The sequence below is a fragment of the Anolis carolinensis genome, chromosome 3, assembly GCF_035594765.1.
Source record: "Anolis carolinensis isolate JA03-04 chromosome 3, rAnoCar3.1.pri, whole genome shotgun sequence".
In the NCBI taxonomy this organism is placed as follows: domain Eukaryota; kingdom Metazoa; phylum Chordata; class Lepidosauria; order Squamata; family Dactyloidae; genus Anolis; species Anolis carolinensis.
Window position 1 is genome coordinate 236,914,067 of NC_085843.1, and position 26,560 is coordinate 236,940,626.

General features: G+C 36.1%; 1 protein-coding gene across 3 annotated transcripts in view; it reads right to left on the reverse strand.

The window, feature by feature from the left end:
- Positions 1–436: 436 nt before the first annotated feature.
- Positions 437–26,560, reverse strand: part of uggt1 (UDP-glucose glycoprotein glucosyltransferase 1) — a 52,459-nt gene continuing 26,335 nt past the window's right edge. For 2 of the 3 annotated variants that reach the window (XM_008106476.3, XM_016992143.2), the window contains exons 20-41: positions 25,746–25,844; positions 23,056–23,079; positions 22,187–22,281; positions 21,504–21,710; positions 21,085–21,216; positions 19,072–19,202; positions 17,693–17,788; positions 17,067–17,169; positions 15,801–15,880; positions 14,603–14,792; positions 13,149–13,307; positions 11,833–11,918; positions 11,398–11,482; positions 11,010–11,098; positions 9,974–10,078; positions 8,925–9,009; positions 7,146–7,328; positions 5,421–5,581; positions 4,686–4,800; positions 3,707–3,823; positions 2,143–2,311; positions 437–1,464 (exon numbers count right to left, since the gene is read on the reverse strand). In XM_008106476.3, the coding sequence (XP_008104683.2) occupies positions 1,442–1,464; positions 2,143–2,311; positions 3,707–3,823; positions 4,686–4,800; positions 5,421–5,581; positions 7,146–7,328; positions 8,925–9,009; positions 9,974–10,078; positions 11,010–11,098; positions 11,398–11,482; positions 11,833–11,918; positions 13,149–13,307; positions 14,603–14,792; positions 15,801–15,880; positions 17,067–17,169; positions 17,693–17,788; positions 19,072–19,202; positions 21,085–21,216; positions 21,504–21,710; positions 22,187–22,281; positions 23,056–23,079; positions 25,746–25,844 (2,534 nt within the window). In that variant the 3' untranslated portion in view covers positions 437–1,441. The remainder of the gene's footprint in view (positions 1,465–2,142; positions 2,312–3,706; positions 3,824–4,685; positions 4,801–5,420; positions 5,582–7,145; positions 7,329–8,924; positions 9,010–9,973; positions 10,079–11,009; positions 11,099–11,397; positions 11,483–11,832; positions 11,919–13,148; positions 13,308–14,602; positions 14,793–15,800; positions 15,881–17,066; positions 17,170–17,692; positions 17,789–19,071; positions 19,203–21,084; positions 21,217–21,503; positions 21,711–22,186; positions 22,282–23,055; positions 23,080–25,745; positions 25,845–26,560) is intronic. The other variant, XM_016992144.2, reaches the window with a different exon arrangement.

Below are 26,560 nucleotides of genomic sequence, written 5' to 3' on the forward strand. Positions count from 1 at the left end.
TTAAGTCTTTTGCACACAGAAACAGACATTATTATCTCTTATTTACAGAAAAAGTCTGTGTATCTATTTTTGAATATCTTTTGAGTATTAAGTATGAACACAGCCTTCAACAAGATCCTACAATCTCCACTCTGATTATTCTAAAGGGACACATTCATCAAGATTTTCACGTGTAAACCTGCAAGCAGTTGTTCAACATACTGGAGAAGGTTGCTCCATATGAAGATATTTGTAATGGAAAAATAAAAACATTACAAGATTATTCATCCTTCAAATGTCCTTTACTTGAAGGAAGATGTTTGCTGCAGAAACCTTTGAATGTATTTTGTCAAAACAAAAGCAGCCTGACATTTTAAAGAAAAGAAATATTAGGAAAATCAAAGTAACAGTGACTTGGAGAGCATGAGGCTCAAGAGAAGAGAATTCGAAGAAAAGGTATAGGAACTCTAAAGCTTTATTAACCTGACATCACTTTTTTGTTTGAGGAAAATCAAACTCAGGAAATTTAAGATAATCAGGAAGAATCCACAGATTTGCATTAACAAAAATACATTCATAAAAGCAATATAGTCACAAAAATACCCTATTACCTTTGCAGTTTTCAACAGCTGAGGGAAAATTTTCCCTCGGGTCTGCAGTGGGAAAATGACAAAAAGTCTTGTGCCACCTTTAAGTCACAAGAGTCTTTGTTATTTTGCTACAACAGAGTAATTTGGCAAAACTGCTGAAAAATGCTACAGTGGAAAAGGGATGTTAGATGCCACATCTTGCCGCTTCATTAAAATACACACTTATTGGCTAATGTATATTTCAAAAGTTGGGTGGATTGTTTTGTCATTTGTTTTACAAGAGTTATCAAATATGATATTCACAATGTCTCTCATTTTGAATACAAGAACTACCAGGATCAAGAATATAAATGGGATGGGAAAACATAATCAATTTGATACTTGTGACTACTATATCAGTCAGTTCAAGGCATGAGAAGCCTGTTCAAACCTGAAAGAGTTAGGTCTACCTCAGGACACTGAACCAAGGAAGTGCCTGTGGTTATTCAGTGTTTATTCCCCTCTAAGTAGTACCTTTTCTCTAGGCTCCTGAGCAAAGAAGAGGCGACTCAAAGAATCTTGACTTCCTGCTGTAGACTCAGCCAAAGGCTGGATGAAGAAACTGCTGTTCAACATCCTTCCATCATGACCATCCATTTCTGTATTCCTCTGTGGAGCCTTCATTTTCTGGCAAGTTCAAAGAACACCAGATATACTAATCTTCATCATCCAGGTCCTATTCCATCTGCTAAAATCAAATTCAATCTCAGGTAATACATATTATCAATGCCCCTTTCAGTGTCTCAGCAGTTTTGCAAACATACTAGAAAAAAACTAGCATTTGATAGAAAAAATTGTCTATGAAATAGTCTCACTTGATTGATCACCATGGATCATAACTCCGTGCGTGCTGTTGCTGTTGAAAAACAAGAAAGAAAAATATAAGTTATGTGGAAATGCGGATAATTCTGCTTTTTAAATATCATACTAATTAAAGCACATGCCTCTATAAAAAACCCAATTATTAGCTTATGTCAGCTTTAGAGATGTTTCTCTAAAATCAATCACTATTAGCTTATATTAGCATTAGGCACACATCTCTACAAATAATCAATTGCTCTTATGCCAAGAAGTCAACATTATGAGCGAATATTGCTTCCATCATCATTTCCTGGCCTCTCAATGAGAATTCTTATCTTCATAATAGTAAAATGTGTATATTAAGTTATTACAATAGAGAGAAAAATACTTCCCATCTCAAATACAAATATTTGTAGTGGTTATATAGCAAGAATTCAACCAAGTTAGCTACAGACTCTTTTGTGTACATTTATGAAGTAAACTGATGAGCATCACCAAGGAACATAAATAAAATACAAAAACAAAAGAACAAATGTTGTTGCAGTTTCATTTCCGCTGAGCTCATATTTACATGGCTCACAACATTTTCTCCATTTTGCCTTTAATGGTCTTACATAAGCTTTTGTTTATCTGGAAATGTAAAAACAAAAGCTACGGTGTCATTCTACAATGTCATGCACATTTGACCTTGGGATAACTGTGCCTTCTTAATAGATTGAAAGGAAAGAATTACCCTTTTGACTTTGCTGTTTTGTTTCATTTGTTGTAAAAAGTGTTCCCGATTCTTTCTCTTGTTGAAAACGGCTGTGTAGCTGTTTAATTTCTTGATCATAATCTTGCCACTCAGGAACAATCCTCATTGCTGCCTGCAGCTTTGGCTCTTTGGTCATTGGGTTATTGCACTGAGAGATAAGACAGGGGTCCATGGTAAAACATTCACTGCCTTTCATAAATATAGAAAAGAAACCCTACTAAACAGTGTCTTCATAATTCAAGTTCCAAACATTAAGTGGATATGAAAAGTTATATTGGCGCTCTAGTGAATTTCACTATCACAGTCCTAAGGGCTGACATTTTTTTCCCAAATGACAAAATGTATGCAATTTATCTATAAATTCCCATATGTTAAGGACATAGGTCTGAAGTCTCTAAACATTGATACAATCTAAAGATTCAGTGATACTCTAATTTAGCAATCAAGATATGATAGTTTGCCCCAAGATTCATTTATAAGGAAAGGAAAATTGCTTGCAATTATTAAATAATAAATTCTGTTATTTCAATGTTAGATTGCTTTTTCTTTTTATACATGACAATTCATGGGCACAGATGTCTCCTAACAATAGAAGATTTAGCGCTAGAATGCAAAGGCATACATCATTAATATTCTGAACTAGCATGTTTCAGTCATCTGTGTCTCGGGTCAGGACTGTGAAAGATCCGGGTTTGAATTTCTACTCAGCCATGGAAACCTTGGACAAGTTATACTCTGATTGTTAGAGGAAGACACCGATAAACCTCCTCTGAATAAATCTTGCCAAAGAAGATCTATGCTAGGGTTGAGATTAGTCAAAGTGGACTCAAATGCACGTAACAACAAGAAAACTTATTGTATCAAAATATCCTCTTAATTCTGAGATTACTGCATGGAGTGTCCCCTGAGAATACTGAAACTGGACATTTTTAGTGCTGTGTGGTCATTGTTAAAAAGATAAAACCAGTATGAAAAACTATGAAAGCAATATATTGTGGAAAAACACCCCTGTTTTCTTTAAATGAATATATATATACACACACACACACACAGAGAGTAGAGTCTCACTTATCCAACATAAATGGGCCAGCAGAACGTTGGATAAGTGAAAATGTTGGATAATAAGGAGGGATTAAGGAAAAGCCTATTAAACATCAAATTACGTTATGGTTTTACAAATTAAGCACCAAAAACACTATGTTCTACAACAAATCGACAGAAAAAGCAGTCCCAAACACGGTAACGTTACGTAGTAATTACTATATTTATGAATTTAGCACAAAACATCACAATATATTGAAAACATTGACTACAAAAAATTGGCTACTAACAAACTGACTACAAATAAAGATAGAATTGCATAAAATGAACTTGCAGTAGCAACATTGTCAGAAATTAAATCAATAAAAAGTTCAATCCTTGCTGCCTAGAGAAACAGCTGTGGATCGGGATGGGAGGCAAACTGGGTTGGATAATCCAAAACTTTGGATAAGTGAGGAGAGAAAGTAGCCCCTTTTCATTTTATATATACAAAGATCCTTACTAGATCAATAGTTTTTGCTCTCTTCTTTGATGCATCATCACACCATGTTTCACACCAAAGCCACTCTTGGGGAAGTGATTTAATGGGCACCTGATGGATCATGTTGTTGGGTAAGTCCTGTTTAAAGGAAAACACAGTCACCATTCTTTCAAGATAAATGTACCTTTGTAAAGGGGTTTTGAATATATTATCAGATATAACCTAAGATCTGAAAGACCAGAAATTTGAGCTCACTAAAGGAGCCGCTATTGTGTATTCCAACATATTGTGAAGTTAGGTTGATAGGAATACGCAACAGGTTTTCTATAAAAGCATCTCAATCGTGGAACTCCCTATCCAAATAAGTTAAGCAGGCTCCATCATTATAATGTTTCCAGCAGACAGTTAAAACAGTGCTGTCCTGCATGGCATTCAATATTTGAAAGTATTTTCAGTTTCAAAATTGGATTCTATGATTGTTTTTAGACTCATTTCAGTAATGTTTAAAGAGTTAATTTGTTTTAAACTATTTTAATTTTATGTCATTTTAGTGACTTTTTATTTGTTCTTTGCCTCACAAACTCTTGTGGGTTGGAAAGTGATACAGAAATATTTTTAATACATAAATAAAATGAGCCCAAGCACAAGATATTTGTGCTGACCAGGACTTAAAGGGAAAAAAATTACCAAACCTTACAATGGCTACTTGGCAAGAAATAATATTAAAGGAAAAAATCTAGCAAATTATATTAGGGGATACAATCTATCCTGCACAATCTCTCTGTCCAGATTTCAGTTCACATAACAAAAGTCATTACCAAGTAACAGCATTATCTGTAATTCATTACTTTCTGGAACAGAATGATAATCCTTTTAGGAATAAGGTAACATTTTTAAAAACAAGCCATTTATTTCTTCTAAAGCTTTGGTGAGGGATCTTAAGCTTTTGGGCAACTTTGAGGCATTTCTATATTTTAAAAGATGACAGTAACACCAATACCTGGTCAAGATTCGAGAGACTGTTAGGATCCTGGCTAAGTCCTTGATATTGTCCCCTGAGCCGATCTCCAGCAGCTATCTTCCTGAATTTTTTCAGATCCACCACATAGAGGGCACTAAGAACAGAGAAAGTATTTGAGTCACTATGTGTCTTTTTCCAGCACTGGTTTTGATGTTGATGGCTGTATTTTTATGATGTTTTACTTTTCAGTTTTTAATTGTTTTAATTATATTGTTTATTTGTTTTAATTATGTAATTTTAATCCCTTCCGTATACTGGGCTTGGTCCCCATGTAAGCCGCCCTGAGTCCCTTCTGGGAGATGGTGGCGGGTTATAAGAATAAAGTTATTATAAATCATTGCATCTTCCTTCAAGTCACTGGTTGACTTATGGCAACCCCATGAATTTCACAGGGTGTTTTTAGGTGAATAATATTCAGAAATGGTTTTGCCAGTTCCTTCCTCTGAAATATAGCCTGAAGAATTTGGTATTAGTTGTCAATCTTCCATCCAAGTACTAACCAAAGCTGACTGTGCTTAGCTTGCAAAATCAGACAGGATCTGGTATCTTTTGGGTAGTTAGGCTACACTAACCAAAGTGGGCATCCTTTAAAAAAATGCAAATCCTACAATTCACACAAACATAACTCACGCACATTTCAAGTGTATCAAGCAGGAGTAAGCAGTTTTAAGTGCCTTTTCAAAAGCAAGTGAACATTAACTTTCATCTGCTCACCTGATGTGATATTTTCTTCCAGCCAAGTGACTTGCCCAGTATCCTGACTTCCAGAATCTATAGCCATCCATCTCCCTGCGACTTTCACAGAATGGTGTGTAACCATAAGGCGCCCCATCCAAGTTGAAATCTCTTAGCTCTTTGAGGTCAGTGCGAACGATCTGAAGAAAAATAGTTCACCGTTTTTAGTTTAAAGTATTTTGAAAATATTTTGAGGCTGAAATATGAGGTATAAATGGGCAGTCCCAACCTTCAAACTTGCTCTCCTGTCCTATAACCAAGGAAATCATATTGTTTCAGCATGGTCAGAGACACATTTCCAGATCTAGACATGCATCCTCTGAACTATATGTAATCCAAGGTTGAAAGGTGTATTGTCATCCCTCCAAGAACTTCAAGTGCCTTCTTCCTTTTCCCCCGTCATAGATAGGGGCTCAAGAAAGAAGAAAAGGGTATCATGCACACTGTCCTTTCCTCTAACTTGGATCTGCCTTCAGAAAATGGTGAAAAATAGGCTTATGCACAGATTTGTTTTGAACGTTTGCCTTTGGCTTGTTCAGAAGCCTGTAACAGCATGGGCTCCGCAGCCATTTTTTTACTGACTGCAACATAACAGTGGCTGTCAAAAACCGGCTGCTTTCAGTTTCTTTTGGTTACACATGGAATGCGGGGAGGGAGACAGCCATTAGAAGGTAAAAGATCACAGGAAGCGAGGTTTCTTAAGTCCTCCCTTCTCTCTTCATTTGGAAGCAAAAAGGAGATTGAAGCGCGAGGGGGCCTTCAACAAAGAGAGAAGGGAGGGCATTTTTAAGGAAGACCAGGGTAGGATCCCTTCTCCTTCCCTGGGAAATGGGAAGCCCCCTTAAAATGCCTTGGAAAACTGCAGGGAGAGAGCTGTGCAGTGTGCGCACCTGCAGCTCCTGTCTCCTCTAGAGTAGAAACAGCTTTCGCAAAGCACTAAACCCAGGTCTCCTCTACAGACAGAAGGGAAAGGATCACAGAAAAGGTGGTATCTTAACTCTGATGCTTTTAATGAAGGATATAAGTACAAAAATTCCTAAAATGATGAGAAGGAGAGCCTGGGAAATTCCCTCCATTATGGGCCTGATAGGAAATGAATCTTTCAGCTTCCCAAATCGAAAACAGATTTCTGTCTTCCTGGATTCGGGAGTCTCCCAAAAAAATGGATCCGGATCCCCTCTGAAATTTGGGACACCAAAATGGATAACTGTTTACCCAGATTGCACAAGCCTAATGAAAAAGTCTTGCATATTTTCTACCTCTCTCTGCATCTTATAATGTACTACTTCTACTACTAAAGGTTGGTTTGAACTCACAATGTAGAGCACAAATTTCAAAATCAGTTATCTAAGTTTAACCAATGTTTGTCTTGCTCTTTCTCCCTCTATCTCTCTTTTAAACTGTTACTAGAAATGGGAATAAGGATAGGAAATTTAGACAGAAGCCGGAGATTATGGTCATGTTCCAGTTCTATATTATATATAGTTATTGCCATTCTTCAAATAAGTAATAAATGGAAGGAACATTTGGTTGACAAGCAACTGTCTGTGAACTCTGTTGAATATTCCCAGTTATTTCATATTCTTTCACCTGAATCTTTTACCTCAAAGTCACCCTACCTTACAATCTTACTAGTAGGTTTTCTCAAGGGAAATGAAGCAATTAAAATTTGCAGTGATCACATTGTTTTTCAAGACCACTTACTTGGTCAGCATCTACAAACAGAAACTTGTCAACAGCGAGGGGGAAAAGAACATCCAGGAAAAGGATTTTGTAACCCCAGATCATGCGCTGCTTCTCTGTTTGCTGGTGGAGCCATCGTGGCCATTTATACTGGACAAGCTCATATTGGAAATTGTATTTCTCAGCCATGTATGGGATAAATTCCTGGAATAAAATAGAGATTAGTGCTGCTGATACAAGGACAGCATTGCAGCACTTTTAAAGATAAAACAAAAAAGTCTCAAATTCTAAAATAAGTGCACTTGACTATACAAGCTACTCATGCATAATGATAAAAGTATGAGCTAAAAGAGGAAGGTGTAACAGAATCTGGCTACCAATCAGGTTTGGCTTTTTTCATTTCCTGTTCCAGGGGGTGGGGAAGAGGGAATAATCTTATAAGAAGAGGACAATAATCAATCCTGAACCATCTTGACCATTTCAGAACTGTTCTCATCAAAGCCTATTCTACCTGCCTCCATCAGAGAAAAATGAATTAAGAAAGACCTTATCCATTAGCTTCACTAGGATTAAATGTCACTCCCTACGTGATCATTCTGTATGGATCTAACTATACAGATCAGTGGTTCCAAAACTTTGGTCCTCCAGGTGTTTTGGAGTTCAGCCCCCAAAATTCCTAATCATAGGAAAAGCTGACTGGAGCTTCTGGGAATTAAAGTCCAAAATAACTGGAGGGCCAAGGTTTGGGAATCAATCATGTATAGTAACTAAATATTCTTATTTTCTTCTTCCCCATCTCCTTCTCCTGTTGAATTCAGCCCACTTGGTTACTGGAATGGAAAGTCTGTTTTTAGTTTATATGTTAAACTAGAAAATGTTAGTCATGTATGTTCTGAAAACACAGTGCTCACTAGATTATTTTCCCCCCCTAATACCTCCTATATGCCGAATATAATTAGCAAAAGAAGTATAAAGTTCATATAAGATAGAGCAAGGATTTTCTAGAATGAAATTCCCTTAAATATTTATCATTGGCAATTCTGATTAAGGCTTGTCAGAAGGCTGCAGCAGTCCGCCTTGTGATGAACCCAAAATTCCAATGGTTTCTACATACGTTCTTGTTTTAATTGGCATCAAATTGGCTTAAATTTATGGTGGCCCTAAGAATGGCTCTTTTTAAGAGCCAAACTTAGGTCTTGCAAACTCAGGGCCATGGAGTCCATGACTAAATCCTTTATTGACTATACTTGTGTTGTTGTCTTCCTCTTTTCCTACTGTTTTCAACTTTACCTAGTATCCAGTTAGTCACATCATCTCATGATATAGGCTTTTAGAGTAGGTTCCAGCATGATTGTTCCCCGTCTTTTTAGCAGGTCATTGTATTTACAGATTTCTCTTCCAACATCACATTTCAAATGTATCAGTTTTCTTCCTGTCATTTACCTTCACTAACAACCATCTTTGCTTGTTTCCTCCTGTCTCCAAAAAGTATCTCTTTTTTGGGCTGTGGCCTTTATTTTATAATCTTGTCAGCAGAGTCTGTTTTATTATTATTTAGCATAAATTTGTATAGGAGCCCTTTTTGTCAAAAGAATGGTGAAAAAGCCTTCTTAATAAATACAGAGATGGGAAGCATCCTTTCCTGGGTTTTGTTAATATCTGCAAAACTTTCCTGAAGTATGTACTCCAATCTAGCCGCCACGCTGGGGTTAATATTCATTAATCTACATATGAAAAAGATGAATTTTGCAAGTTTCAAACTTTAACAAATGAGAAATAAAACTCTTCAATGCAACAAACCTTAAATGAAGGTGACAGGTAATTCTTCAGGAACCAGAATTTCACTGGAGTGGCTGTATGTTTCAGTACAGATAGCATCATTATGCTGTTGAGATCAATAAAAACAATACAAACAAACCTATTAAGCATGTGAAATAACTAGCACAAATCAAATGCCACACCTTCAATGTCACATGCTTATAACAAGCTCCATTGAAAATTGTATTTGCTATACATCACACTTTTATAAACACACACTACCTCTGGTCACCCTCCAACATTGCAGGGGTAATAAAACTACTCTTGCATAAAAACTAAAAGAGTTAGCTAACAAAAAACGCAGTTGCACTTATTTCATGCTGGTAGGATTCCTGCAGGCAACTGACTGACCTCTGTATGAACAGACTGTTAGACAAAATAGGTCTTTAGTCTGATTCAGTGAGACGTCTTAAGTTTTAATTGTCCTGCAGAAATGGCCACTGTGAAAGAAGGCACAACAGATATTTAAAAGATTTTCTCCAACCCTACAGTATTGTAGCCAAATGCTTTCTGGAAACCTTTTTTTTAGAAATTCAGAAGACTCTCCCAAATTATCATTCTCTGAAGTTGGGAACATCTGATGTGAAACTTGTGGAACATGGAAAAATTGTTAGTTTCCAGATTTTGGGAACTGAAGTCTACAAATGAACTTTCCTAGGCTATGGAACTCAGTGGAAAACCATGGAAAAATTCTTATGATTCATAGTCTTTGGGTGCCATTATCTGTCTCAAAAATTAAAGCACAAAGTTTATGAATAGCTGTTATTACCACCTAAGAGAAAAAGCTTTATTTTTCTACCTTGTCTGTTAGACAGCCAGAATTAAATATGTATAACTGCCTACATACAAACAAGCAGTTATTTATATATGAAGAGCACCACTTTATTATTGTTGCAGTGGTGGAAGTTATTATAAATTTGGATCACAGTAACTTTCTCTGACAAAGCCTTTATGCAAGAGCACATATTTCATAAACACAAGATACAGTCTCCCAAACTTTCATGATAAATTAATATTTATTTTAGACTTACCGGAGAAATCTTTCATATAGATGGCCTGATGCAACAGAAAATATGTTGATTACATCATCCTTATCCTGTTTCACCTCTTCTTTCTTCTGTCCACCTGTAAACCCCCTAAAGAGACCAAAACCAAAATAATATGCAAATCTCTAACGACACAGAATGTAGATGCCAACTCCTGGCTGGCTTACATCTAGTTCTTAGCCAACATTGGTTGGGAATGTTTCAAGTATTAGTGTCCTTGCTTCATGGATAAAGGGTGGCATTATCAAGTAATCATGCATTCAAATTATTCCTCAGACCAGAAGCTGTTTTCTATGACATGAACAAGTAGAGTCCACAATTTCAAATAAAAGACCTATCCGTTCTTGGCAGTGAAACATTCAGCTGAAATACGCATGCATAATTTCATAGCTCTTGCTTAGGATAAATCAGACCATCATGCATAATTCTGCCAGAGAAAAATAACATAGTTGCCCAGAAAGTCAAAATAATTTTGCAGTTTTTAAAAATGTATCCACATGCAATTAAGTGCAAGGGATATATAGATATATCTATTTAAACTATTGTCCAAGTGATGTAGTAGTAGCAATTTGCCTTCGAGTTGTTTCTGACTGAGGTTGGATGGCCATCTGTCAGGGGTACTTTGATTGTGCTTTTCCTGCATTGCAGGGGGTTGGACTAGATGGCCCATGTGGTCTCTTCCAACTCTATTATTCTATGATTCTATTACCTATAGAAATCCTACAGCAACCCTATCATTTTTTTAAAAGCATGGCTTATTTAGAAGGGCGTTGTCATTTTCTTCCTCTGAGGTTGAAAGAGTGTTATTTGCCCAAAGCCACCAAGTCTACTTCCATGTCCATATCAGTTTTTGACTTATTAGTCTCCAGACTTCTATTCCAACACTCAAACTACTGCGTCTTACCACCCATTTGTAACCCACCAATTCCATGTGTTTCATATCAGGTACAATTAAAATGTCAAGGTATATTTTTAGATTAATGCAACTTGCTAGCCTTGAAGAACAGACAATGAAGCATACCATTTAATAGATTCCCAAAATCCAGACTCATTTTCATTAGTTCCATCACTTAGTAAATCTTCATTTATCATATCTAATTTCTTTTGAACCTACAAAGACAGAACAGTGAATTAACGACATGATTTCATACAGTACAAAATAACATGCAAATGAACTGAATTCCCCAATCAAGCAATTTCTTAATATGTAGGACATTTACTATCATTCCTTGCCCAGCCATCAAGTAGTCTATTCTTAAGTCTTGAAAAGGAGGCTGAATATCCAGCAGATGTCATAGGAATAGCAAGCTATAGTAAAATAAATAAACAGTCGGTAACAGATACAAACTAAGAACCAGACTGAAGAACACCTTGATGAAAATATTAAAATATTTCTATGTCAATCTCACCTTCACTTTAATAATTTTACTCTTGAAATTATTGATAACAACGGTAACATCACTGGCATCTGGAGGAGAATCTGTACCATCATGGCTGAAATTACACAAACATTTAACACAATCATCAGTGGTGATACAATATTATATTTTTGTAACTTCTTCCCTACTTTTCAAAATGAGCTTGTCTTAGCTTATCAAAACATTGTGACAAAAAATCAAAAAGGATTCAAGCACAGATTTACATATTTGCATATGAAACTGTACATTTCATTCAACTGACATCTAGTTAGCTATTTAGGGAAGGTAAGAAAAGCCAAAAGTACTGAATCCTCAATTTTTTTTCTGTCAATGGGGGAGTATGAATGCCATGTTTATAAACCATAAAGTTCCTCACAGATATTCATTACAATAGTAAAACCGGAGCAATTTTTTAAAATGACTGACCTGTAAATTCTATATATATCATCAGATCTTCCCTTTCTGAGCCTCAAAAACCAGGAACCAGGATTGGCTTTTAACTGGAAATAACCCTGTACAGTAGACAGAGACAAAAAAAAATTATAGAGAAAACCTATGAGACAGCGTATTAGTAATAAACTTCTCACTCAGCTGACAACAAGTTGATATTCCTGATGATGCTCTGTATTTCTTAGTTGCATATACAGTAGAGTCTCATTTATCCAACATAAACGGGCCGGCAGAACATTGGATAAGCGAAAATGTTGGATAATAAGGAGGGATTAAGGAAAAGTCTATTAAACATCAAATTATGTTATGATTTTACAAATTAAGCACCAAAACATCATGCTTTACAACAAATGGATAGAAAAAGCAGTTCAGTACACGATAACGTTATGTAATAATTACTGTACTTATGAATTTAGCACCAAAATTTTGCAATTTATTGAAAAATTGACTACAAAAACATTGACTACTAAAAGGCAAACTGCACTGGATAATACAGAACCTTGGATAAGCAGAGCTTGGAAAAGCGAGACTCTACTGTACATAATGGTTATGTAGTAAGTCTGAGGTTGTCAAGTATGTGATAGATATCAAGTTTCAAATCAGCAAGGATTACTACTTTCATTCAGACTTCAATGAATATTTACCATTTCTGGACTCAAATTTAAATTAATTTAGAATCATACGTTTGGAAAAAACCATAAGGCACATCCAGTCTAACAATCTGCCATGCAGGATTTGTTAGGATGCAAGTCTCTGAACTGTTGGTTCTTAAACTTTGGTATTCAACATGTGCTGGCCTTCACCTTCCAGGATTTCTGACCACTGGCCATCCAGGCTGAAGTTTCTGGGATCCAAAGCCCAAAACAAAAAGACTGAGAATATATTCATCCTAGGTCTACATATTTTTAAGAATTTCCATCCAAATATGAAGTTCTCATGAAAATATCAAGATCTACTGATTCCTTCCTAAAGGGAACTTTCCTTTACTCTTCTTTCAGAAATGCAATAAGACACTGAATCCACTGCCATTAACCTTTGTTGATCCATTACTTTTTAGATTGTTGTTTGGTATTATACGTTAACTGTGTTTTAAAAAAAAACACATCTGGGGGAAGTAGAAGAACTGAAAGCATGAAAAGAGTTGCCAGTAAAAATAAGGCTTCAGTAATAGTTTCTGAATGGCTCCTGTAATAAATGGGGATGGAAAGAAAAGGGCAGTTGTCATTTGGATTCAGTTCTGTTTCAAAAGACATTTTGTTTTGGTTCAGTGAGTGAGAAAAGCAGTCACTTACTAAGTTAGCCATAACAATAGTGTCAACAATGACAGGATTTGTCGATGTTCCCAGTGTGAACTGCAAACCTCGAGGGGGCTGCCCGGTTGTGATATCATAGCAGTGACCCTCCAAAAGGAGGTGCTCCAATTCATACTCAGCTGCCACTACACTCTCCACCTGTGAAAAAGACCATCACTGTTTTAGCATGCAAAATGCACATCCTATTGCCAAGAATAATCAGCCACTGAGAGATGTAATCAAAACACAACATGAACTCTGAGATATAAGACACAGTTCTAATTTCACCTAAAAGCCTTAAATATTTTTTTAAAAGCTTATAATATAAAAGGATGACAGAAGATGTTGAGGCTTAAGTCTGTTTAAGTACTGATGCCAATGTTATAGGAGTTAGAAATCAGTTGAGGCTTGAGTCCCTTGGAAGTAGACTGTTGTTAAAGAGAGCTGTACAAAGCAATATAGTTTTGAAGAGACTGTTGAAGATTATAAGTTAAAGATACAAACAGAAACATTTTAAAGCTTAACCTGACAAGAAATGTACCTGTATCTTTAAATACATGAAGTTATGAGTAAAATGAACATGTTGTTTTTAAAGATGTCTACTTGAATCTTTAAAGAAACATTGAATAGAAACAAAATATTTATGTGCCTAATAATCTTCCATTACCCAATAAACTAAAGAAACACCTTTGAAACTCCGCTACCCAATAGATTATGATCCTAACAGGTTATATTCCATTATTCCAATAATCTTGGCCCTGTATATGGTTATCAGAGTCAGTGATATGCAACAAAAAGAACACTGAGCTTGTATGTAGAGATAGCACTGGAGTTCAAACACTGGGTCAGCTGTGATATTTATTGAATGGATTTGACCAGTTCAAGGCTTCTCCATCTAACTTACTTCACAGAAATAGTATGAGGGGGAATGATGATAAACTGTAACCTACTCAAAATGAATCTTAACCTGATCACAAAATCTTCTTTTTAAGCGAATACAGAATTCACATTAAGTTCTCTTCTGCCAAAACCTCAATTTGTTAAATATTTTCACTTTTATGAACTGGTGATCTGGATACTAAAAACACTTCACAGTTAATTCAGCGAGCTTGCTCCCTCCTCAGTGTAGAATGGCTTGGAAATGTAAATTGTAGAATGTAGAATAGAAAACCATATGCAAACATTTTTATCCTGATTAAAATACCAGCTCCAGTTTCCTCAGCTTCTTACTAATATAAGAAAAGCAACAGTGGCTTTCCTTTTAAAAAACAAACAACAACTTTTGTCAAAGGCTAATGCAAATGAATATACCTGTGCAGCTTGCTCTCTTAACTTGACTATGCCTATTAATTAGAGCAAATTTTAAAATGCGGTTAAAACCTTTAATTATTTAAAAGATTTTGACTGAAAGCTTTGAATCTTGATTCCACATTTAGACATGAACTGGAACTTACCTCTTCTAAGTAAATATTGTCCAGATCATATGATGTTCTTACAGATTCCACCATCCAGCTCTCTGGAGTGTTTAGATTCAGAGTAAATAAGGGAGACTGAGGCATATCCAGGAATTTGGCGACTGGACCAGGAGCAAATTGTTTGTCTGCTGTAAAAGTGATCTCAGGCTCCAAAACATAGCGGTAAAAACTAAAATTAAAAAATTGTGCCAAAGTATGTTAGTAGCATAGGTGACAGTTATTTTTTTTTCAATATATGTCTTTTTTTAAAAAAAAATCTTGACAGATTTCTATATCCATGAAGCCTAATTATAAAATCTGTTAACAAGTGATACCAGAGCAAGAGAAAGTAAAAGACTGAAATGGAGCTATATTGATCAAGTGCTTTTTCTAAACGGGACAAAGCAAGTAACTTCCTTTCTTTTCGAATAGAAACATCAGCCTAATAAGCCTAAAGCTGCAAGCTTTCAAACCATGCAAGGTTCTTCCCTGAAGCAAAACATAGTTACAGATCTAAGCTTGGTATCTTAGTTGCAGAGCTGTGATGTTAACAGGTAGATAAACTGAAATGTTTGTGAATCATAGCTGATGAATAGTATTTCAGTCCTTAGAAAATGTCACCAAACTACTGACATTGTCAGCAACAAAACTCAAATTTGGACTTTGTCAATTCGTAGTACAACATGCATCTCACTCAAAATCTTCCTGCCTAGTCAGACTGGAATGCAGGGATTAACTCAGTCATGGTGGGTTGCTCTATTGTGTTGTGCAAAGACTATGCAGTCACACCATGTATGGTATTTCTGCCATTTCCTTTTCAACAACAGTTTTTTCATCTCATGAAATATCACCCGGAAGGAACTCTGTCACTACCAACATTTCATAGGCTCAGTTCTCAGGCAATTTATTGTGTCACTTCTACCAATCTAATTCTAAATTGATGAAACACAGGATTTGTTGCAGTTATAAAAGCTGTACTTAGAAGGTAAATTAAGCAAAAGATTCACAAAAGACATGTTCCCTCCATTACTGAAGTCAGTAAAAAAGGCGCTTAATGCAACTTTATGAAGCCTTCATACCTCTACCATAAGATCTAATTGCAGTATTTAAAATGCTGTAAATAGGTTTTATGACAGAGATATGGAAGCTACATTAAGATAGCTCATGCTACTTTTCCATCTTACCCACTTTCCCTCACCTTTTCAGAGGCATCTCAGAGAGCTTGGATTGACAGTTCATAAATACTCTGAGGTTCATGTTAATCAGTTTGTTCAACACCTTAAAATGCAAGACAAACACGAAGTTAAATTTCTAAGCAAGAGTAGATTTCCTACTGTCCCATACATACAAATGAGTTTTCTTATATTGGCTCACTAGCCAGAAATGCTCCTATCACTTGTTCTGGAGTAATCACACTAATAGCTATTAAGAGCAGCACTGGGAGAAGGGCATGTTTACCTTGGAAAGGAGAAGGTTAAGAGGGAACATGATAGTCATATTTAAACATCTGAAAGGATGTAATATTGAGAGTGAGCAAGTTTGCTTTTTACTGCTCTGGAAACTACAACATGGAGTAATGGATTCACACTGCAGGAAAAGGAATTCCACCTAAACATTAGGAAGAACTTCCTGATGATAAGTGCTGTTCAATATTGAAATATGCTGCCTCAGAGTGTGGTGGAGTCTTCTTCTCTGGAAGTTTTTAAGCAAAGGCTAGATTGGCTATCTGCAAGGAATGCTTTGATTATGTATTCCTGCATGGCATAATGGGGTTGGACTAGATAGCCTTTGTGATCCCTTACAACTTTTGATTCTATGATTTCTCCCACAAAATTTGATGTGATGGGGGATTAAATCCAGAGTTCACAAGACTTAAGTTATTTGTACTAATTGTAACCAAATAGGATCTATTAGTCTATGTTTATTTTTACCTAAATCTAAATGTATCCGTTTAACATTTTAAAATAAATACGTTATGCATTCCTTGGTATCTTTATTTGTTATACTGGTTGTATTTATCTTCTTGTTTGAACAGAGGATGCTGTAAAAAGGAACATATAGGTGATGGCGGCAGGTGTTTTTTATATTTAAACTATAGTTTGAACACTTTTTCTTTAATTCATGAGAATATATCTACTTCATGTTCCAAGGAATCAGATTTTATGCATTTAGCTTTTAATTTCCTCCATATCAAGACATGTTTGCTTTCAAATATTCATATTTTAAGCTTAACAAAAAATGATCAAGACATTTGGTATCTTTTCAGAAAATTTCACTAAAAGAATGCCACCATGATTTGAATATCAAGTATGATTTTTGAGAATTTTTCAGTGAGATTTACTCTCTAATTGTAGATTCCATATCCAGTCTACAAATGATTGTCTTGTCTTCTGTAATGCAGGAAGTGGCAGAACATTCATTGCCGAGTTCAACCAATTACTTCAAATTAAAAAGAGATTTATACCATAAGAAGTGGAGCAATTCTTTGTGCCTCTCTGGTAGCAGGATCAACAATAGCCACAACATCAAAATACGTCTCTCCTTCCTTTGGTCTCAACTTGATTGCACTGAAGAAGAGGAAAGACAACTAGTTATATGCATGCAAGACTTTTCCCCTTAAGTCCACCAAAGAAGTATCAGCAAAAGCCAACATTAGGAGGGTTTAGTATATTAATCCTAACTTTCTTTAAACACAGATTAAGTTGTCAACATATAGGGAATAGTAATCCGTAACACTCCTTAATGCTAAAAAGTTTTTTTTAAGTGTCAAGATTTTGTTAGGATTGTTTAATGTATTATAAAGTAAGTTAGTTTTACACATATCTAGTCAGCCCTTCTTAATCACAAATTCTGTATCTATGGATTTAACCATTCATGACTTGAAAACCTTTTTTTAAAATCCAAAATGCAAATCTTGATTTTGCCATTTTACCTATGAGACACTATTTTATTATGCCATGCCACTGTACATAATGGGACTTGAATATCCAGAGATTCTGATACCCAGAGGGCGGGTTAGCTGAAACCAAACCCCAGCAGACACCAAGGGTCAATTATACTGGCAAAGAACCAATCTGATTTTCTTTTCACCTGTGTCTATCTTCAAAAAAATGGTATTCAATTCTTGCTTCTCCCTTTGGCTGTGCAGACAGAAGGGCATCCACTTTCATTACAAGATCACTTGCACTAAAGAAAAAAGAAGAGACACCTGTTCAAATATTTATTCCAGTGTTACTAAGTTCATCACAGGATATCTATACACATAATAAAAGTGAAAATCTGTATGTGTGTATGTGGCACGGGTGTCTGATCACTGACAGCCTCCAGCCTCCACAAACAGGCTATAGTTCCCAGTGCTGTGGAAACATCAAGTCTCTCTCTCCAAGGACATTGCAGGTTACAGCAAACACATTTCAGTGTTCCTTTCTCTCTCTATTTCCATGACCTTGCCCACTGCCTCTCCCTTAACCCTTTCCTACCCTTTCCGATGGCACACAGAAAACAGGAATTGATCACCAAATGAACATACCAGAGAGAGAGGTTTTGGAAGAATTCACCATGATTTATATGAGTTGTAGGGACTCGGGTGAATAGTTCACCTGCAATCTAAGAGCACTCTGAACCCCACTAACAATGTACCTGGAACTAACTTGACACTCAGATCCAACATGGCCAAATTTACATACTGGCGGGCTTTGTGGGTGATTGACCTCGACATCCAGGACTTATAGTTCACCTGTACACTGAACCCAGCAGATGAGAAAGCTGGACCAAACTTGGCACACACATTCAACATGGCCAACTGGGAATACTGGTGGACTTTGGAGGTGATTCATCTGTATTCTGTGAGCCCTCTGAACCCCACTAATGACAGATCTGGACCAAACTTGGCACACAGACCCAACATGCCCAACTGTACATACAAGCGGGGTTTGGGGGTGATTTCCCTGGGAATCTGGGAGTTGTAGTTCACCCTTGCTAAACTAGACCAAACTTAGGATATTACCTAACATCCCCAAACAAACAATGCCTTCTCCTAATAATCGGGGCACCACTGGGTCCCCAAACTAGTTTTTAATAAAGAAAATTAAGAATACTATCAGATGATTTAGCAAAAGACAAAATAATCAATGGCTTATATTCAACTGTGCCATTAAAAACCTGGCACAAGAGCTATCTCTTTCTGCCAACTCTCCCACAAGAGTGGCCTGGAGGGATGAAAGGAACTGCAATGGGAAGGAAGAGTCCCTGTTTTCTAAGAAAAAGCCTGGATAAAGTTAATAGTATCAAATCCATTATGATAAGCATTCACATAGAATGTAAAATATCCAAATGAGGTTTGCCAATAAAAGGAAAGGAGAAAAACTTTCTTGATTTCTTTCTTTCTAACAGTTGAAGAATATATCTAGAAAAGCCATATTAACAGAGGCATCTTTCTTCCTTTTTACAGTTTGGTCATTTTTACTTACAGATCTTCCTCTACTCCTAGCTGCTGAATGTGAGCCTTTATTTTCTGTCCAGATGTCTTTAAAATAATATTCTCTAGCAAATGGAAGTCATCCTGATTGAAAAGCTCACCATCTTCCAAAGGACCAATAATCTAAACAAAGTCAGAAAAATAAAGCTACAGAGGTGGACACAGTCTGCAATATTCCAATTGTCATTACAGCTGATGCATAACAACTTTAACGAGTTAACAATACACAGAGTTTTGAGAGACCTTATTGCCCATAACTGTAACAACAAAGATAGTTCACTATATTTTTATTTCACCTTTTAACTTAAAAGACAGTACATGACAAAAGCAGTTAACAATACCTGAAAACAAATTAAATTATAAAATCAATACAATAATATAAATAAGAACAAAAAATCTAGAATGATAAAATGTGTATTCCCACCCTTCCTAAAGCAACCAGAATGGAGGGTTTTCCAACACTGTGGAATGTATTCCATCTTTTGGGAGCAACATAGGAGAAAGCGTAATCCATCAAATTGACCTCTTCAGGTAGTATCATTCTCAACAGGATCACCCCTAAAGATTTTCACACCTGGACAGGCTCAAAATGAGACAGCCGATTCTGCAGACAGGCAGCCCAAAGCTGTAAGACTTTACAGGGCAACATCAACTTCTTGAGTTAGGCCCTGAAAGGAACTTCAGGATTGTCAGAACTGAAGAACCCTCACTCGCCCAGTTACCAAGAAAACCCAGATATCTGGTGCTTAAATGGATCAAGAGGTGTGAATAGTAAAATTCCAAAGCCTAATATCATCAAGAAACACCTAGAGAGTTTTTAACTTTCAATTTCTTAGCCTTTTTTGGAACCCTTTGCCGATAAACTGCCGGGCCCAATTCAAGGTGCAGGTTTTGACCTATAAAGCCCTACACGGCTTGGGCCCTATCTATCTCCGTGATCGCATCTCCTCCTATGAGCCAGTGCGGACCTTGAGATCTTCCGGGGAGGCTCTTCTCGCGCTCCCACCACCGTCTCAAGTGCGGCTGGTGGGGACGAGGGAACGAGCCTTCTCGGCAGTGGCCCCCCGGCTCTGGAATGCATTGCCAAAAGAGATCAGGCAATCCCCTACATTATCCAATTTCCGTAAGGAACTGAAGACCTGGTGGTGTCGGCAGGTTTTTGAGTAATTATATTGGACTACCGCCGACTTCTGAGCCTGAATATATTGCATAAGATTTCCCTTTATGGTTCCCGTCCCCTTGATCTGGTCATGTAAGTGTGATTTATTGTTATAATTGTATTATTTTACTTTGTTTAATAATGTGTATTATGTTGTTATGTAATGTTTGTGTTGCTTTTATGACTGTAAACCGCCCTGAGTCCCATCCGGGAGATAGGGCGGTATATAAATAAAGTTTTATTATTATTATTATTATTATTATTATTATTATTATTATTATTATTATTCATGCCCTAACCAGCTTTTTAAACCTCGATAGTACTTTAAATAAACTAGAGGAAGCTAGTCATGACTAAAACTCCTAAGCCCAAAATAAAGGTTTGGGGAACATTCCATTCTGCAGATGTTGATGAGCTACTACTCTGTCATGTCCCAGTACTAGGCAGAGCAAATATAGCCAAATGAAGTTGAAGTTCTAGAACAGTGGTTCTGAACTTGGGGGTTCCCAGGTGTTTTGGCCTACAGCTCACAAAAATCCCAGCCAGTTTACCAGCTGTTATGACTTCTGGGAGTTGAAGACCAAAACATCCGGGGACCCACAGGTGAGAAGCACTGTAGAGGAACACACCCTGCCAAAATTCATAACACTATACATTGATGATTTTTATTTTTAACTTTCTTTTCACCACATTCAGAACCAAAGGGCTGATTCTTATATTTATTTAATCAGTTGTCAATCAATTTACATTGTTAAGCTTTTCTGAGTATGAACAATTCAGCGGATTAAACATGTTAACTAAATTTTACTACATGTGAAACATGATTTAAAAGTTCAATTTGCTCACCCTTCCGTTGCTGATTACTGCCCTCTGTCCTTTCCACAGTTTAAGAACATCTCTGGAGTATATAGTATGTGACAAGATAAAATCAACTTTAGAAGATTCAAAAGCAGCTTTAAAGGTATTGATATCCATGCCCTGAGAAGGAAAGAAATGATCCTTAGTGCAAATGAACAAAGAGACAAGACAATGCATTTCTCCAAAATGAATTGATTGCCTTAGAAAAGGTTTCCCCGACATAGTACTTCTAGATGTGTTGGACTACAGTTCTCAGAATTCCACAGTAAGTTTGGCCAAAGGATTCTAGAAAATGCAGCCTAATCCATCTGGCAAAAACCAAGCTAAGGAAATTAGGAAACAGGCAAGTGTTGCTCTTACTTGGCATTCACAAATGTACCTCACAGCAGAAGCCAGTGTATGCTTACCCCAACAGCAAATTCTGTGACATCAGTTCCAGCTTCCAGTGCTTTTGCATTCTCCTCTTTAGCCAGCTTTGTGATAAAGTTTTTGGCATTGTTAGATGTTTGTGTCTGTAAGGCTGCCCAGATGGCCCTGGCAATAACCGTGTTCTCACTGTCTGGGTCTTCACTAGGATTGTTAATCATTCCGATCCGGACATAGTTACTGGATTTCTGCATAAACAATGAAATGTTTATAAACAATGAAACTTCCATCCAATCCACTCCTGTCCTGTCAAAAATACTAGGAACTATAGCCCAAAATTTCTAGAGTTCACTAAGCTGAAGAAGACTGCCCTAGTCTTTATTTTGCAAAGGTATTAAAGTAATGGAATACTGGAGGTTTACACTGCAATGTCATGCATGTCCGCTCATAATTTGCATGAAATTCTACAGCACTCATTCCCTGGTAGGTGTCTATAGAATTTCAACTATAATTAAGCTAGGCTGTGCCTGATGCAAAGAGATATCAGAATGCAACAAGATGTACTTGCATGAAAAATATGTGGTTAATCTTCTTTGAAAAATAGAAAACAGTGAAGTTAATTAAATTTGTCTCTGAAAATCATAGTAGTTGAGCTCAGTACTTTATGTGTGCTGAGGCTAATGTCTTTCTTCATTTTCTCCTAAAGTAAAGAGGTGCTACATACCTGGTGTTTGATAGCATCATATAACAGCTGTCTTCCAGAAGGTCTGTCAAAATCTCCAACAATCCAAAAGGTTACTGGCCTTATAAAAGAATCATCTGTCGAAGGAAAAAGAATCAATTCATTTAAGAAAACAATATAAAAAATCTTGACCTTATTACAATGCACCCTTTTCATTTCATGCTAGTGACATGCAGTCTAAAGGAAAAGAAATGTAAGGTAATATATATAAATATCCTAGAGATATTTGAGTTTAGGAATAGGTATGTTAAATTAAGGATTTTTTTCAAGCAATGCAAAATACACGTGCACGATTATGGAGTCTGTTTCCAAATGGTACCAAATTTAAAATATTGAAAAATGAGTCATAAGTGGCCACACATGTTTTCTTGGAGTAGAATATTATGTATAGATCAAAACTATCAAAATGTATGTAGAATATTATGTATAGATCAACATAATCAAAATGAGGTAATTTCCTTGGTACAGAGCTTAGAAAATTGCATTCTATAGCAAAAGAATGTCTATCCTCAGCACCTTTTTCCGATTCTTGTAAAATTTGCTCAGATGGATTTGATACCTTTTGGAAACATGCTCCAAAATTCTGTTTCTAAAATTATATATTGTTTTACTACTTATTTAAAAATGGGACAAGAAGGAGAATCACAAAGAAGCTGCAATTGTCTTTGTTTTCTCATCCGAGGATAATAAACTTTTTTAGATCAGTACCAACTATAACATACCAAGACATTTAAAAACACAAATAATTCATATTTTATTCCCTACAGGTACTAATGTCAATAAAAAGAGGTATGAATCTTCCTTAATTATGAAAATTTGTTAATATAGAAGAAAGCACTGAAAATCTTTACCATAAATCTCCTTGGAGGACATTCCTGACAGAGGTAAAATAGAAAAGAGTGGGGAAAAATATAATTAATTTACAAAGCAGACCTATCCAAGAGCTACAGCTAGGTGTGCAGCACCATTACAAATAACCACAAATGTTGGATGGCATTAACTCCAGAAAAAGAGCCATGTTGTGTATCTTAGATCTTCTTTCCTTGTTTTCCTATCTACAATATTTCAGAAATCAGTACTGGAAGTATGGAAAGAACATTCTATGAATATTCTTACAAAATCAACACTTAATGGATTAATTGCATCCAAATCTTTATTTATCTACTTAATACGCATATCTGTTCTTTCCCTCTTCTAATAAACTGAAGTTATAGTCTATAACAGTTATATTCTATAACAGAGGTTCTCAATCTGTGGGTCTCCAGGTGTTTTGGCCTACAACTCCCAGAAATCCTAGCCAGTTTACCAGCTCTTAGGATTTTTGGGAGTTGAAGGCCAAAACATCTAGGAACACACAGTTTCAGAACACATGTTCTATAACTTCCTATGCCTTGCATGACTACATCCCAGTAACCAAACTCTTATTTACATAGTCACAGCTAGACCACTACTACTAGTACAACAAAGCATCTACAGAAGGACTTCACTGCCTCACTTAAGTGCAAAGCAAATGAGAACAGCAAATAGTTTCATAAGCATACTGATAGTATTGAGTCCAAATTCCCACTGACTTCTTCCAGAGGCTTCATGATAATATTTTAAGTATGAGTGGCAGAAATGATTCCCTAACCCAATGATTAAAGGATTCCCAAAGAAATATATTCATGAAACCTAACATAATATCTGTGGCCTCATCATCTGGAAACTACCTAGGTAGTGTCTCTCCGTCCGAATCCTACCAGGTAGAATCTGGTGCCTTTAGGAGGATATCAACAGAGGTATAGTACTGTAATTGCTCACTTTCTGATTTTGGACATTAAGCAAGGTCACCCAAATCAATGAATACCATATGTTGTAAGCTACATTTCAAAGGAAAGAACTGTAAGTATTCTTGCCTAAGAAAATCTTATGAAATTAATGAGGTTGCCATAAGTCGACAGACAACTTGAAAGCGTATTCACACAAAATTCATTTCCCAATGTGACCAAAACAATTTATGCAATGAAGCAAGGTCTATAGAAGGATAGATGAATCCAATGTAACTCCTTGGTGACCAACTACATGATATATCACTTTGCCCCCCGCCCAAATAGATTTGAAATTGGAACACTCTGTGCAAAGCTTTCCTAAGCAGTGAACTGTGGCCTCCTTAAGAGAATCAGAAATCATTACTTCACTGTAAAAAAATTGTTACAGCCCCAGCCAATCTCTCTTACTTTGATAAAACTTGGCAAGTTGTAAAACAATGTGGTGGTCTCATAATTTCAATACATTTATTTTTAAGAATTCTACATACTGTAATATCTTAGTTGTCTGTGTGCAAATATTATATATTCAATATAATTTACAGATTAAGACAAAAATAACCCAAAATCTTACATAAAAAGTAGAAACACAAATATTTCAAACACTTCCAGACTCATTTGGAACAAAAACGAATACAATGTATATTTATAGCCTAAGAAAATAAATAATATTTTCATTTCCTGAACACAATCAAACAAGGATACGGTCTGCCAGCATTGCTGACTGAGCAATAGTATACTGTTAAAACATTGTCAAGAAATTCCTTAACTTTTCCCTGTAGAGAAGAAATATGATTTCACAAAAACAAACGAGATAGGAATGAACTGGTAGTGGGAAAAATATTATGTACAAACAAGCAGAAAGATGGGCAGGAATGTCAGTTTGTATTATGCTAGTTTTTCTATAATCTTCTGTGGTATTTCATTATACAAAAGACAATTTAAAATTGTATCATCTATGTGAAACCTAACAAAGGAATCTATTTTATCACCTTATGAATCTACCAGTTTGATCTTGTTTCATGTATAGACCAGGTCTATGAATACAAATCATATTACGCACAAAGAAAATTGCGATTTCCTGCTTCTTGGCAGGGAGTTGAACTGGATGGCCCATGAGGTCTCTTCCAACTCTACTATTCTATGATTCTATGATTCTATGATCTTGTCTGAAAATTAGATATAAACATTTCTTTTATAGTAACTTACAAGCCAATCTATGCTGATTCTTTCTGGTTCCCATGCAATTTGGCTATAATTGACTTTTCAAATTTGATAAACAAAAAATGGCTGGATAGTTGGATTCTGAGCTTGCTTCTTCCAGCAGGAGCATTTCAAGCTAAAGATAATCCTATAGAGAAGATTTTCCAAGGGAAGAGGGGTGTAGTGGGGCCAGGAGGATAGTCAGCAATTATTTCTAGCTCTATTGATCCAGTGGATCATAATTCATTTACGGACTAAAGGAATCCAGTCACTTACATTGCTTGCATTTGCTGAAGACTAGCCAAAGTGTCTTCTTATACTTACCATATAAGCTACAGAATTTGATCAAACCAAACTGGCTCTATGTTAGGGACAAACCAGAGGACGAAAAAGAAATTTAAGCTAGCAAAAACGAAAAACTGTAATATATCACCAGAGACAAAGGACTCCTGGATAAAAGTAGAACAATAAGTATCCACTTGCATCAGATGCAGCAAGTGAATAGAAAAGAGTGGAAAATCTCACAATTTTACCTTTCTTGATCAAGTATGTCATGCTGTTGGCAACTGCAGCTGTCTTGTCTTTGGAATCCAAGAATGTAAATCTAGCATAGTCATCCACATAGAAATTATCTGCAAGAATAATTTAACATAGCAAGAACCCTACATTAAGGTTGATATTTGAACACATGAAAAGAACAGGAATGCTAGACCGATAGGTCAATTATTTAAAGTTATAACTCTTACATCAGCAATTTAATATTTCATATTTGCTGCAACATTTAACAACCTTAAAATGTAGCCTTGGCAGGCCAAGAGAGCATAAGGATGTAATGGGAAAACACAGAGCCTTAACTATTTCAGTGAGAAGTACAAGCTACCAGTAGGAACCCAGCATTCATTGAGGGTGTTTATATTTTATGCTTCTTCATTTCAAATGTGAAAAAGTCCAAATAATATTTAAAATGTAATAATTTCTTTAATAAACTTGAATTCCACATTAAGACACAACAGGGTATTTTGTTTAAAAAAATAGCTAGTAAAATTCAGCTGAGAGAAACTGAAGGGCATAGGAGGGAAAACTAGACAGAGAGTTCCATAATCTCAACAGAATTCCAGAAAACACTTTCTCCTGCATCTCCTATATTTCTGAACAAAGGCATTATTACAAACCCTTGTGCTCTTCTCTGAGACTTAATTCCATATCTGTTATGACCTCAAAAATTACACGCTAGTTGTTGTAGGGCAAATTCTAAGAAATGAGGAACTAGTCCATATTAAATCAAATGAAACTGACAGGAGGAAATCTAAATCAGATTACACTATATAACATCATTTGAAAAACATTC